Source organism: Saccostrea cucullata, unplaced genomic scaffold (assembly GCF_032062105.1).
Source record: "Saccostrea cucullata isolate Sc308-1 unplaced genomic scaffold, CSIRO_AGI_Scuc_v1 ctg236, whole genome shotgun sequence".
Classification (NCBI taxonomy): domain Eukaryota; kingdom Metazoa; phylum Mollusca; class Bivalvia; order Ostreida; family Ostreidae; genus Saccostrea; species Saccostrea cuccullata.
Genome location: NW_026932733.1, coordinates 277,501 through 291,762, shown reverse-complemented (window position 1 = coordinate 291,762; position 14,262 = coordinate 277,501). Strand labels below are relative to the sequence as shown.

General features: G+C 31.2%; 2 protein-coding genes across 3 annotated transcripts in view; one reads left to right on the top strand and one right to left on the bottom strand.

The window, feature by feature from the left end:
• Positions 1–1,368: 1,368 nt before the first annotated feature.
• Positions 1,369–3,897, bottom strand: LOC134235968 (sarcoplasmic reticulum histidine-rich calcium-binding protein-like). The gene is made up of 5 exons (XM_062718148.1): positions 3,628–3,897; positions 3,356–3,427; positions 2,123–2,177; positions 1,928–1,964; positions 1,369–1,698 (listed from the first exon to the last, which is right to left on the bottom strand). The coding sequence occupies exons 1-5, from the start codon at positions 3,781–3,783 to the stop codon at positions 1,611–1,613; spliced, it is 408 nt and encodes a 135-aa protein (XP_062574132.1). The 5' UTR covers positions 3,784–3,897; the 3' UTR covers positions 1,369–1,610.
• Positions 3,898–5,582: 1,685 nt separating this feature from the next.
• The window catches only part of LOC134235967 (dynactin subunit 3-like), a 14,567-nt gene continuing 5,887 nt past the window's right edge, over positions 5,583–14,262 (top strand). Inside the window, exons 1-4 of one of the 2 annotated variants that reach the window (XM_062718146.1) lie at positions 5,583–5,694; positions 8,862–8,882; positions 12,893–12,977; positions 13,270–13,356. In XM_062718146.1, coding sequence (XP_062574130.1) covers positions 5,599–5,694; positions 8,862–8,882; positions 12,893–12,977; positions 13,270–13,356 — 289 coding nt within the window. In that variant the 5' untranslated portion in view covers positions 5,583–5,598. The remainder of the gene's footprint in view (positions 5,695–8,861; positions 8,883–12,892; positions 12,978–13,269; positions 13,357–14,262) is intronic. The other variant, XM_062718147.1, reaches the window with a different exon arrangement.

The following is a 14,262-nucleotide window of genomic DNA, read 5'->3' as shown; positions in this document are numbered from 1 at the left end:
ATTTTTAAAAACGTATATGGAACAATTATCTGTTTTATCATTAAATACCTGTGACCAATTTAATGTACACCATGGGCTTTGAAACCCCAATTGTTGAATTATTTCCCTTGATCAATAATGTTTATGAAAATAGTGCTTTGCATGATTTCTTGTAAATCGAGGGTCTATTTTCAATGAAATTTAGGATTTAGAGAAACAATATACGCTCCTATTGAACCCATATTTTTGCTTTAATTGCAATGTTGATGCTGCAATGCCACGCCTAAACGAAGATGAACGCAATAAGGCTCTAACAATGATTCTAACCGGAACTATGCAACTGGAAGTTGCAACTGCATTTGGTGGACATCAATCGGCTTTGCAGCAGTTAAATGCACTTCTCCACCAGCTAAGAACAGAGATGACAGACCTAGAACTCGCCGTTCGCGGGTTACCACCCCCCAGAAAGGACTGTCACATCCTCCATCATCACCTGCGCAAAAACTGATTGAAATCAGCATAAAGGCACAAATTTTCTGAAGGAGCTGGTATTCGTGACGATATATATATATATATATATATATATATATATATATATATATATATATATATATATATATATATAATATAATATATGCGTTTCTTTTTTTGTTGAGTTTATATATATATATATACAGTATTTACATTAGGATTTTTTTGTGCCTCCCTCTCCCTTTTAAGTTTGATTTGTATCATACATTTAGTTTTTATTGTCAACAACAACTGTGGCTTCTTCAAAGACACATTTTTTATTTGTTCTCTTGAATAAAAAAAAGGACATCTAAACACAAAACAATAGAAAATTTTACAATAAATTAAACATATATTTGTGTACAAGTTGGTATTGGATTGATTGTAAACTCACATTTTTAAATATTCTGCAACAACACTGTGAAAATTATCATTTAAATCTTATGTACACAATTCTGTCTTAAGTTTCAGTACACAGTCATAATTAATCTGCATTCTGAACTAATGTACCCTATAATGAAAGGATGTGTCCATTATTGACAGTATTGACAATTGACAATGAAACTCCATAATACATAACATGGATGATTTTTTTTTATCAATGATTTATATAAAAAAAAAATATGTGACCTGCATTTATTAAGTGAATTTTGTATCACAGTGTTGTATAAAGTATGGTTTCATGACTGAAAAATGATATGTCTTATAAATAAACTCTAGAGAGTGTATTCCTACTCTATACAAAAAGCAATAGGGATTCTTCATACACAGTATAATGAAATAGTTTCTGAGTTAAGGAGGAACCTGTAAACAATACATGTATATACTAGTGATGTACATGTATGTTATATATGCATGTATGTTTTTATACAAGTTTGAATATGTACCCCCAGGTAATACAGTGTATGATACATTAATGTAAACACTTGTTCATTGGCTTCTCTTGTGTGAATATATTATTAAAGCATGCATACATCTTGAATAAAATTCATTAAAACACAACAATATAAATATAGAAGTTATAATGCTACAATCACACTTGAACTTATCAACATTCAGACTAGGGGTGAAGTAACACAGCTGGGATGGAATGGTAGAGTATCCTATTTGTCTGTCTGACATCAAAGTTCATCTTTGTTTTTCTTCATCCAATCATCTACAGATTTGATGTCTTTATTGATCTCCTCAGGGTCATGGGAAGGGAGAGCACTGTTAAAGAATTATTAAACATCATTTATAAAAAATTAGCTTAATCCTCCAGAATGATTATTAAATAAATGAATTCTGATCTGAATAATTGAGAATGTTGGTACATGCATGTAATATTATCATTAGTAAGAGTGTGTTCATTATTTTCACGTCATTTTCAAATGTAAATCCTAATGGCATGTTTAAACAGATATGAGAAAAATAAAATTAGAAATCTGTTGACACTTACTTGACAATAGCAGCAGAAACCTTGTCTATAACACCACCTAAACATAAAGCTAAGTGTAAGACTTGGTTATAAAGTTAAGACGAGCTTAACATAAAGTTTTATAAGTCCTTGGATGTGTAGTCTGACTAATATATATTACAAGTAACTAAGAGCTTTTTAGTACATTAATTATAAACAACATAAGGATTCTCATACCTGGCTGACAAATTGTATCACACACTCCTGAACACAGGTAACAGAATTTGCAATACTGAAACAAAGAAAAAAATGTTTCATTTCATCAAATATTTATAATTATTAAAATACATGTATGTCATAATTTTTTTTTTTTAAATTGACCTGATTGTTTGCTATAAAAGGGCTATAATATTTACAAGAATTCTAACTTTCTATCAAAGTAGTGTGTTCTTTAAATTCATTTTTTTCACGTGAATTATTCATATATGGAATTTATTTATCACCTGGCTAGCTGCAGATCTGTAGCATTATGGTTTTATATATTTGTCTTTGACCATAACGCTAGTAATGCAAAAAAGGTGCAATTTATGGCGCAATATTTTTTGCGCACTTTTGGGGAGAATTTCTCCACTTTCCATCATCAGTCAATTACCTACCTTTCACTCCCAAATTCTAGGCACAATTTTAAAAATTTTAGACCGTAACGCTAGTAATGCAAAAAAGGTGCAATTTATGGCGCAATATTTTTTGCGCACTTTTGGGGAGAATTTCTCCACTTTCCATCATCAGTCAATTACCTACCTTTCACTCCCCAATTCTAGGCACATTTTTAAACTACCAATAATCTGTGTACCGTATAAGTAGAATTTTTAGCGAGGATTTAATTTTGGCATTATTAGAGAGGGTGCTGACATCGCTTAAACTGAATATAGCTAAAAATTTCTTTAGTTAGCATTTTAAAATCCAAAAAATTACTTCTCGCTAAAAATAAAATACCAGTTCTGAGGTAGAAATCGCTAAATTTGCGTCTCGCTAAAATTTCCACTGATACAGTATTTTATCCATCTACCTACCCTTTATAAATGTCTCTACAAGTAATAAACTCGCTAGATTAAAAGTATATGTTAGAATGCTTAAAATTCACTTTAAGCTAGTTTATTGCCTGTAGAGACAACTGTAAACGGTTGGGAGGTGGATAAAATATACATATTGGCTACAGAATGTGTTTAGAATTAGGGAGTGATAGGTAGTTGATTGACCATTGCTAGAAAGTAGAGAAATTCTCCCAAACAGTGCGCAAAAAATGTTGCACCGTGAATTGCGCTTTTTTGCATTATGGGATCTGTAGCATTATGGTCAAAGTCAAATATATAAAACCATAATGCTACAGATCTGCAGCTATCACCTGGCATGCATCACCTGAGGTGTCTTTTAATCTAATCTTTTAATCTTCAACAGTGTTCAATTTACCTTGCACATTTTACAGTTGGGCTTTGATGGGCTAGTTTCACAAGGACAGTCTTTTTCACACAGTTTGCAGAACTGAAAAAGAGCTTTCCTTTTTATTTTCTTATTTTATAAATCAACAATATATTGTTAACAGTCACTTTGCACTTTATGTTACTTAAATGTCAGATACTTAAATTACAACTTTCATTTTTCACTTTTAATAACATTAAATAGTTATTAATTAATTTCAATTCATTTCCTGGTTCGTTTTCATTTCCAAAACTCTGTCCTACCTTGCAGTATTCACAGTATCCACAAACTGAACCTTTGGCATAATCTACTTTTACTGGATCGACTTTCTCTTCCTCGCTCCCTGACTCTGCAGCCAGAGAAAGTGAAAATAGAGCAAGGAAACCCAACAAAAGGAAGTAGCGTGTGTTAAGCTCCATTCTTCTTTAATCAACTGTAGCGTCTTTGCCTCTGTCACTAGAGTCAATGTTGTTGTGTGACGTGTACCTCGTGCTTCCTTTTCCGGGATTAGTAAAAGGGGAAATTCGGAACAGGAATTATCATCGGGTTCGGGTTTTTATTTCGGCAAGCGGTATATCTAGTCTTCCCGACTCCCGACGCCCGACTCCCGACGGTCCCGGATTTGGGATTTTTATGCGATTTCTCTTTTCAAGGTGCACAGAAACTATTCAAACTTTTCAGGCACATTAACTAGGTTTAAATGAATTCACAAGTACTTAAAAACTTTTACAAAATTATGTATTTATTACTGAACCAGATGTTTCACCTGCCAAAAAGCGGTAAATCTAGTACTCTGTTATAAATGTTAAAACCCCAAACGGACACCGATGTTTTCGTGGAATCGCGATTAAAAACAACAAAATCAAGTATAATTTTTTCAACAAATAAGCGGAAAACCTCATTTACATTCCAGATAATTTGTATGCCCCAAAACATCCACATATTTTCTTTTTTTTTTTTTCCCGTGTATAGAACTCATTGCCACATTATGTTCACAGGCTCTACGACATTGACATGGTTCTACCTCGGAGCAACCCCCCCCCCCTTTATTTATTTTTTTCAAATTTGAATATTTTTGTTGATTGATTTTCAGTTTACTCTAAATTCTACTTATCGTAGGAAAACCTAAACAATGATAAAAACGTCATTTTTTTTAAGGACCTTGGTTTGTCCCCAGCTACAAGTTTTGAAATTATGTTAACTTGGTTAATAGCTTTGATTTAGCAGCAGTTTGCCATTATACATAATTACCTTTTTTTTAATTTGACAGAATATCTCTTCGGTTTCACTGTATCAGCTAGGTGATTAGGAAATTAATTATTTAACCCAAGCTAACACTACTTTAATAAAGCTTTTATAATAAGTATATTATTAATAATATTATAATAACTCTTGTTAAAAAAAATCTATGATTGAAATTCTAAAGGAATCTGACTTTAAAAGTCATTTTGATGTTATGGAATTTATAAAATTAAGTTGTTCATATTTTTTTAAACCACAAATTTTACTGAAATACTAATTCTATCTTTGTTATAGAAGAAATATCTTCCCAAATAATATCAATATTATAATCTAGGAAACTTCACGTTTCCGCTCATCAGTGCTCATCGCTATGTATCGATAATTGATGAGCATAGCTTAATTTTAATTTTAAAAAAGAAAATATGTAAGTTTTAGTGCGTAGAAATTATCTGGCATGTAACTGAGGTTTTCCAGTTATTTGTTTAAAAAAATTATACTTCATTTTGTTGTTTTAATCGCGATTTTACGAAAACATCGGTGTCCGTTTTGGGTTTTAATATTTATAACAGAGTACTAGATTTACCGCTTTTTGGCAGGTGATACTGCTGATTCAGTAATAGAAAAACAAGTTTCCTAAAGTTTTTATGCTTTAATGAATTCATATTTATCTAGAAAATATGCCTGAAAAGTTTGAATCAATTCTGTGCACCGGTAAAAAAAGAAATCGCTAAAAATCCCAAATCCGGGACCGTCGGGAGTCGGGCGTCGGGAGTCGGGAAGACTAGATATACCGCTTGCCTTTTATTTCTTTGTAGCTTATATCAAAAATCATGATTATGAAGAATTATTAAGAAAAAATAGTTTGAATATAAAAAGAAATATGTTTCCAAAGAAGAATTTTAAGAATTAAAAAAATATACGTGAAATCTTCCATATAAATTTATATGTATCTTGTATTGTATTTTCAGGACATTAGCCCTTTCAATTCCAACATGGCTGACCATGAATTGGATGCATTGGAGAGCAGATTAGATATAATTGAAAATAAGGTTTTTGGAAGCTCAGAGAAAGATGCATTTTACCCAAAGGTATGTCTCAACTTTAAGAAGCTTCAAAGTAATTTGATGCATTGTGGTTTTTAGTTGTATGCAGTTTTTTTAATTTGTTTATGCTTTGAGTTTGACATTTTTCCACACTTCATTTTTATTTATTAATAAGAAAGTGAAATAAATCTACTCAAGTAAAGCAAAGGCTAAGCCATTATATTAATCCATATCTATAACTTATGTGGATGTATTCTTTGGTAGTGTAGATTTAAGGTTGTTAACTTAAAATCGTGGCATTTTTGGGACAGTCTTAGCAAAGTAGTCCTATAGTCAGGTTGGGCACACACCTCCAAATGGTCATTTAACCCCTGTTTGGTGGTCAATCGGCAATATCGGCGTCTTTATTAACCACCAAATGGGAGAGAAAAATCGTTTTGTTCAGTTCTCTGGAATGACGTGAAATGGCGCATAATTTCAACTCACAAGGAATAAAATATAGATATTTTTCTAAACTTTGAACGAAAAAAATCTGAATTTCAATGCGGACTTTTTTGCGCAGTGTCGTTCAAATATTTGACAAAATCATCACCTATGTAAACAAGTGTAACGTTTCTGTGTTTTAAGTTAAGGCTGTTCAAAGTTAATTCTACGTTTAACGTCACATCTCAAGTTCAAAACCTACGAGGGAGGGAGGAAAAAAAATAAACAAACAAATTTTCAAACAATTGTGAATTTCTTCAAATTAACCTATTCACTACATTAAAAACATTACAATTAAGTAATAAGAGCATTTAATTGATATGACACTTAAGATTAATTTCCCTAGCAGAGTTTTTCCTTAGTATGTAAATCAGTTTGAGTCCTATTGTTAGCAAACAATGTAGTCTAAGACTGAATGTGCAGGAAAGTGGCTTGTAACTAGGCCTCAGTTGTCCTTTAGATTCATATTGCCACACATCCATGATATCCTGGAGGCAAATGCTTCTTCTTGTGGGAATAGTTGATCAATATCTACAATTAAAATTATTGATGACAATATTTAAAACTGATAATGTTGAAATATCTCAAATTGAATTATGTCGTATTTTTTCTTAGTACTAGATCTACTAGCATTAAGTTTTGAAAGTGTGAATACTAATATTTGGACCGTACTGATAGCTGTTAGATTATCTTTAATACCTTGAATTCCACACTAAAAACAGGATTCTTCACGTCTTGGTACCCCAACCACTTTCCTTACTCCCCTTCACTTGAGAGGCCCTGTCTTCGGTAAGGTTCTCCCTGCTCAAATGGTTATGACAAGTATTATCTTTTCCAAAAATTATAGCTATTTGTAGGTACATGAATTATGAAGAAAACAATTACTTTACTCATTACTGTTCCTTTCAATTTTTACAGAAATATTTTTTAATATGAAACATATTGAATAAGATTTGAATGATGCTTTTCACTGTATATAAATCTTGGTTTTTGACACACTTTCCACTCAGTAAAAAAGTTTTTCAATTCTCTCCAAAATACAATGAAAAGTTCAGCCAATAGTATTACGAACTGAGTCTGTCACTGTCAGTCTGAACATGTGATTCGAAGACTGACAAAAAAAATCAACAAACTAGACTTTGTCATTAACTTCAATCATAAAATTATCTATTTTTTTACTTACATTTATGGTCCCAAACTCTTTAATTCACTAGTTTTCTTTAATAAGACACCAACTGCCTTTAAGTTTACTGCGGCTATCAAAGCACATTTTCTGTCACTACGGGAAGCAGAATTCAGTCGCTGTAGAACCAAACCGGAACAGACATACGGAATTCCGAATTGTTTGTTTTTTTCAAAGACGAATTTCTCATAAACCTACGTGCGCAGGTGACGTTAAACATAGTTTTAATTTTAAACAGCCTAAAAAGAAAAATTCCCTCCATCTCGCTCATAGTTGCACCTATCAATCGTGTTTATCACTTCATATTTCTGTCATCCGGGCAACCGATCAATTATCTTAACCAATTAGAAATGACAATCTTTTCTGAACTTGGGTCAAAAGACTGATTTAACTACGGGGGCTCATTAGTGTTAATTTTCAAAATGTAAAATAAGAGGAAGGGTAAGAATTCGCTTTTATTTCGTTTATTTCGTATGCATTGGCTTTATTTTTTACAAAAATACGATATGCAGTGAATTCATAATAAAATAATCGCTCAGAAACTATAATCTTGGAATAAAAAGAAGAATAATTGCAAATGTCACTTTGTAAATCTTTTATTCAAACATATATAATAAATATGGTATATACTTCATAGATATGCATACTGAACCACGAAAGGTTGCACAGAAATCGTAACTTCATCCTAAAAGAAAATAAAGAATAAATGTTACATTCAAATGTAGAAAAAATGAATATTATAGCAATAAGTGCCCACCATACGAATAAGATACAAGGAGCTCGTGTTTAACGGGATTTTATAGAGATTTAAATAGACGCAGATTGAAAGATCATTTGAAAAGTTACTTCTCTAGACTAACACCTCTTGTCTAAATATATTTTTTACCAACTATGCACAACAAAATAATTTTTCGTATTGTTTGAGCAAATAGTTTGGCCGTCACGAATAACTGTGGGTTTCGTTTTTACGAAATTCCAAGGAAATTCCACATGGAAAATTGACTAAATTGTAATAAATGTGCGAGGAATATGTAAATTAAAATTCTCCAATGCCTAAGTAAATGCGCTTTTGCTTTATTTTAATAAAAATTGGATTTGAATAAAAAAGACCACCATTTGGTAGGTAAAAAAGACGCCAATATGGGCGATTGACCACCAAGCAGGGGTTAAATGACCATTTGGCAGTGTGTGCCCAACCTGATAGTAGTAAACCTCCTCTTTATAATTAAAATGTAATGAAAATCTGCTAAAATCTCCTAAAGAATAACAAAGCCATGATTAGTTATATTCAAATGGAGATCTGAGTTTTTTCTTCAATGAAATCATGGCCCGTTAGAGTTTGGGTTGGGCCACAATATGAGAAAGTTTTACATGAAAATATATACTATAGGAATTTTTTTTTTTTTTTTTGAAAGTGTGTAAATAGCACCTTTTGACTTGACTGTATGTATCAATGTTGAGTGTCGATTTTACTGTACCCATTCAGTAGTGTATGCATGATGAGCATGGTTGTTGTATATGTACTTTTTTCTTTTGATCTGTGCAGGATAAAAAGAGGCCAGACGAGGTAACGTTATCAATGTTTATTTGCTAGAAACATTTATACTACTATATTCACTATTTGTGTTTGGTTTCTACTTTTTTGAGATAACATGTATGGTACATTTATATGCACTTGCAACCTTTCATTTTTATCACTTTCTTTCATAACCAAAGGATATTAAAGATATTTATTTATTTTATCATCATAATCACTTTTGCAATGGTTTTTAGTCTAACATATCTATAATCTATAGATATACCGGTAAGCAGATTAGAGAGACACATTCACTGGTATATGTACAGTAAAACTTGCTAAGGAACCTGGCGACCGTTTCACTAACAGGTCGTAGCTCGTAAACGTAGACGTAAACTTGAACGTTGCACATAAGTGCGTTTCACAAAGAGATACGACTTGCGATTTACGATTAAACGTGATCGTAACTCTACGAGTGGTCAGGGGCACTCTTAAAATACTTATGTGCGAGTCATTTCATGAAAAACAGAAATAAAAAACGAAAATATGAGCAAGAAACTAAGTTATTTGTCACTTTCTTGCATTTCTGTCTGCTTCTTATTAACAACAATAGTATTTTGCGTAGACCGAGTCCGATCTTAAAATCACACTGTCAAAATAAAAAAAAGATAACATTACAATTTACAAAAAATCAATCAGACAACTTTTATAAGAAGTAGTTTAAATTTTCAATTTTATTTTAAAGCTCAATATATTCTGCTCTCATAAAAATCAAACAGTAAAAATACAGTTTAAATTAGATCGAATGCATTATGCACATGTATACGATCGCTTAGAAGAAATCTGCACATTCACCCCCTTTACAGAAATGAATAATGACACAGAAATCAATTTAAACTAAAAATACTCTATTTCTTAATGTTTCCTTTTTTTCTTTTCTAAATAAATGAATAATCACTGGAATATGCACATATATAATTATATACGCGAATTTGTGAAAATAACCAAATTTCTTTAAAATGAAAATTTAGTTACGTTGACGGTACTGGGTCAGTGAAAATAAAATCAAATAAACCTTTCTAACTTACGAAAACTAATAAACTTGTAAACTTATATAAATGTAAACAGAGGCCTGTAGAACACGGAATATATGTACACTCTTGGGGCATAAATTTTGCTACAAACAGGACATGTAGTAGATCTTTCTTAAGATGTCCCCCTCCCCGTTCCCACTTTTTGTTGCTGTAAGTTCGGGCACCGGCAAATTCTAGGATTTGGACAGTTTATAATTTTCCTTTGCTTTTCAAATTACTCTTGGGAGTTAGCCCCTCCTTTAAATTTTGTTCAATTTCAATTTACCTCTTGGGCCCCATTACATGAAACCACTACTACGGGCATAGTTCCATTATATACAAACTATAAAAGGAGCGCTTTGTCGGTTGTTGGATCAGTGTTTGTTAAAGACAATTTGAATTAACTTAGATTGAATAACTTTGATTGACAAGATTAATTTGCCATTAGTGAAAGTAAAATATTCTTTCTGAATTAGTTTCCTGATGTTTAAGATTAGAGCGAGATATTTCGATGGATAGTTTGCTAACATCTTTGCTTATTTATTTATATCTAAAAATATTTTGAAAAAAAACATGCATGCGTTTGAGTTTTGGCAATATTTGAAATAAACATGCCGAATTCTTTCACATGTATCAATTAATTGTAATTTCTAACAAAAACATGAATCGAAAAAAAAACTTTTATATATGTTTCGTTTCACCGCGAGTGCGTCATAATTTTTAGCAAGGAGGGAAATAAATTAAGATTTAAGTAAAATAAAACATTTTACACCATTGTGGACTATGCTTTATAATTAAGATACATAGAATGCAAGAATGAATAAAGATATTTGGTATGTAAAATTTGATCCTAGTTATAATTTTAGAAAGGAACTTTATAATAGTCACTGGCAAATTGTATGCATAATTGCAATTATATTTTTTTTAGTGATCTACATGTAATTTCCATTAACTTATTGTCTTTTATCTCTTTCTTTCTTTATTTTGAGGACTAAGACAAATAATGAAATATATTTTTATTTCATAATGATCTTTCTTTCTTTCTCTCTCCGCTTCTCTCGCTCTCAAACAAATAGAAATACACCTCCTTTGTCAGAAGAGTCCAATAAGTTGGTCGTAACTCGACAGTCATAAGTGCTACGTTTATGATAAGTTTTGTGAAACGCTCGTTTACATGCACCTCTAGCAATCGTAAACGTTATCGTACGTTTACGATTTGCGATTTGTTAGTGAAACGGTCGCCTGGTAACAAGTATTTTTATTTGTAATGAACAATTTATTTCCTTGGCTATTGAATCTATTCTACAAATGTGCAGTATGGAGATGTTCCCAGAAATCCTTTTATGCGAGTTTAATTGTACATGTACAATAAAAGACAGTTACAACAAACAATTTTAATGACTAGTCACTTACAATAAATCCATGGTTACAGTTAAGTATTTATTGGATGTAGTGAATGTTTATAACAATGCATACATGTATTTGTTCATTCCTGACATTTTTTATAAGCTTATTTGACTGTATGCAGATTTAGTGGTGATTGCGTTTTAACTTTTATAGGATGGTGAAACAGTCATTCAATAGACTTACCATATATGCTCACCTATAAGTCAGATTTTTAGAGAGTTTAATTTTGTCTAAAGTTTAAGTCTGACTTACTAGAGAGTTCTAAAAAAAATTTATATTTTTTTCTAGCAGATGAAATATAAAAAAATTGTGTAAAACTTTGTCAATATAATCATTTATTAGAACACTATTGTTGTGTCATGTGAATGTTTCCAGTTCTCTGCTAACAAGATATGGACTATAAAAGAATTTTGATATAATACATTTCTAACACAGTTGACCTTGACCCAGTTTGTAGTACAGGGTCAGGATATACCCTCTGTAGACCTTCAAGCAATGTTTATGCTAAATGACACCTAAATGTAAAGTTTCCCTACTGTTTTTCAATTTTTAGTGATGTTTATATAAAAAGTTACAAACATACACACCATAAAAAATGTAATAGTAGAGAAAGTGTCAACTACTGATAAAGCAATGTGCTGATTTCTTTTTCAAGGCATTTGATAAATCTCTATTATATACTCAGTTTCCACCATGTCTGTCTGTCAGATGACGTAAATTTCACCTCTGGAATTTTTGCCTCTGTACAACACTTTTATATAGACTTCTAAGATTCTCTGTTCAATTAATATATTATTAATAAGCAGATTTAGATCACAATTTTTTAAAAGTCTTTATATTAAATGTATCAGAAAGCTTTTATTATTAACTAAGACATCCTATTGCAATTGTTTTCATTAAAAAAAAAATTAAGTTAGACATGTTAGAAGGTAATAGGGATGTGCGATTTTATCGGTATACCGGTATATCGCGATTTTTTGTTGCGTGATACATATCGTGATAACGGAGACCTAAATACCGGTCTTTAGACACATATTATAAAGTCCAGAAATTATTCATTTATTTGTTCAATCTTTCAAATTACAATCACAGAAAGTATAAAAAATGTAAAAAGTGAAAAGAATGGCATCTTACCGCCCAAACATAATTGATTTTATATACATAAAAATTTCAAGAAAGTAAAATTTTGTTTTTCTAGCATATTTTTTAGAAAAATAATGACTTTTCATATAAAATCATTGTAAAACTGCTTTTAAAAATATCATGATATTATCGTGATATTGTGGGAAAAAATCGTGTTGTATCGTGATACGAAATTTTTGGCGATACCCATCCCTAGAAGGTAAAGACACAAAACTCTAGCCATCACCAAGTCATACCATTATCAACTTTCTTTTTTTTTTTTTATATATTAAAGATTCGATCTTTACAGTGAAGGGCCCAAACAGCAAAACTGTCAAATTAAATATGTTTTCAAATATCTGATGACAGCAAATATACTTAGGGATAAATATGCAGTCATTTGATAGTTTTATATTTCTGATTAGTTCATACTAATTTCAGCTTATTGAATGTTTTCAGTGCATAGAAAAGCTTGCCAACATTCAAGAAAAGATTTCTACTGCAACAAAAAATAAGAAGAGGATAGCTGAGATTTACAGAAAATGTAAGAAAATCAGCAATTTAATTATTTACAGTACAATTTTATTTGTTAATATGTAATACAAATGAATTCTTTTAGATAAGATATATTAATAAATCTTATCCATACAAATGTGATTCTTCTACATAGATTACAGTACAGGATGTACTATATATTAAAGTAAAGCATGAAAAGAAAAAAAAATACCTACTCAGATTTCAACATCATGCACAGGCCTTTTCTTGACATGAGTATATCTATAGATGGATCTCATAAAGTTCTATATTTGTTATATCTTTCATTTTCATACTTCCAGCTAGAGAAGTACAGAAGTACTTAGACCCTGCCTATACTGATGAAATGACCATGAGTGATGAAGCAAAGGAAGAAGTTATAATAGCAGGTAATGGCAAAGAAGTGTGTTCCTCTCACTGGCTGTATGTAATAAATCTGGGATTGGGTCACAAAAGTAGATTGAAATTTATTTTTGAATTAGAAGAAAAAAATTGAAGAACACTATAATTATTTTACCTCAAGGAATAGAAAAATCAAAATTCCAGGGCAAAGCAGAGAGCGAGAGAGAGAGAGAGGGGGGGGGGATAGAAGAGGGTTATTTCCTCATGCTATTTTCTAACTAGTTTTGTTCATAAAAATTTTTTTTTTTTAAAGTATCTTTTCTAGTTTTCGATTCAGATTTGTATATCATTGCCATTTAGACCAACGGGAATAACTATCTTCTAATTTGGTATTTGCAACTGTTAATGCTGATTTAATGGTCGCAAACTGAGTTTTACCGGTGACACGTAAGCAGATCCGGTAAAACGGATTTTTGCAACTGTTAAATCAGCAATAACGGTCGGAAATACCAAATTAGATGATTAGTTATTCACATTCTAATGCAATCCATGCATGTTTGTTATTTGCGTCTTATTTTGTTAAGTTTTGTTATATGAAATATGTCACGGAGCATTGTGTATTTGCATCGCTCCATTATGACGTCACAATGAAAAGCTTTCTCTCTCGTTAACATGGTTAATGCCCATTTTACGGCTTCAAACATCAGTGCGTTAGCCAGTCAAAACGTGTTTTACAAAACAATTGCTAAGAATGTCTTTTTTTATTATCATTGATTCAATACTAATATTTATAGAATATTTTTGAAATACTGAGTATTTTGTATGAATATTTATACCAAACTAAGGGTAAGGTTATAAGGTCTCCAAGTAAAGAGTTGAAAATACCCAGTTCACCAGCTAAGAGGCAGACTATGTTTGTTAAGCTGATGATTATGAATGATGTATGAAATTTA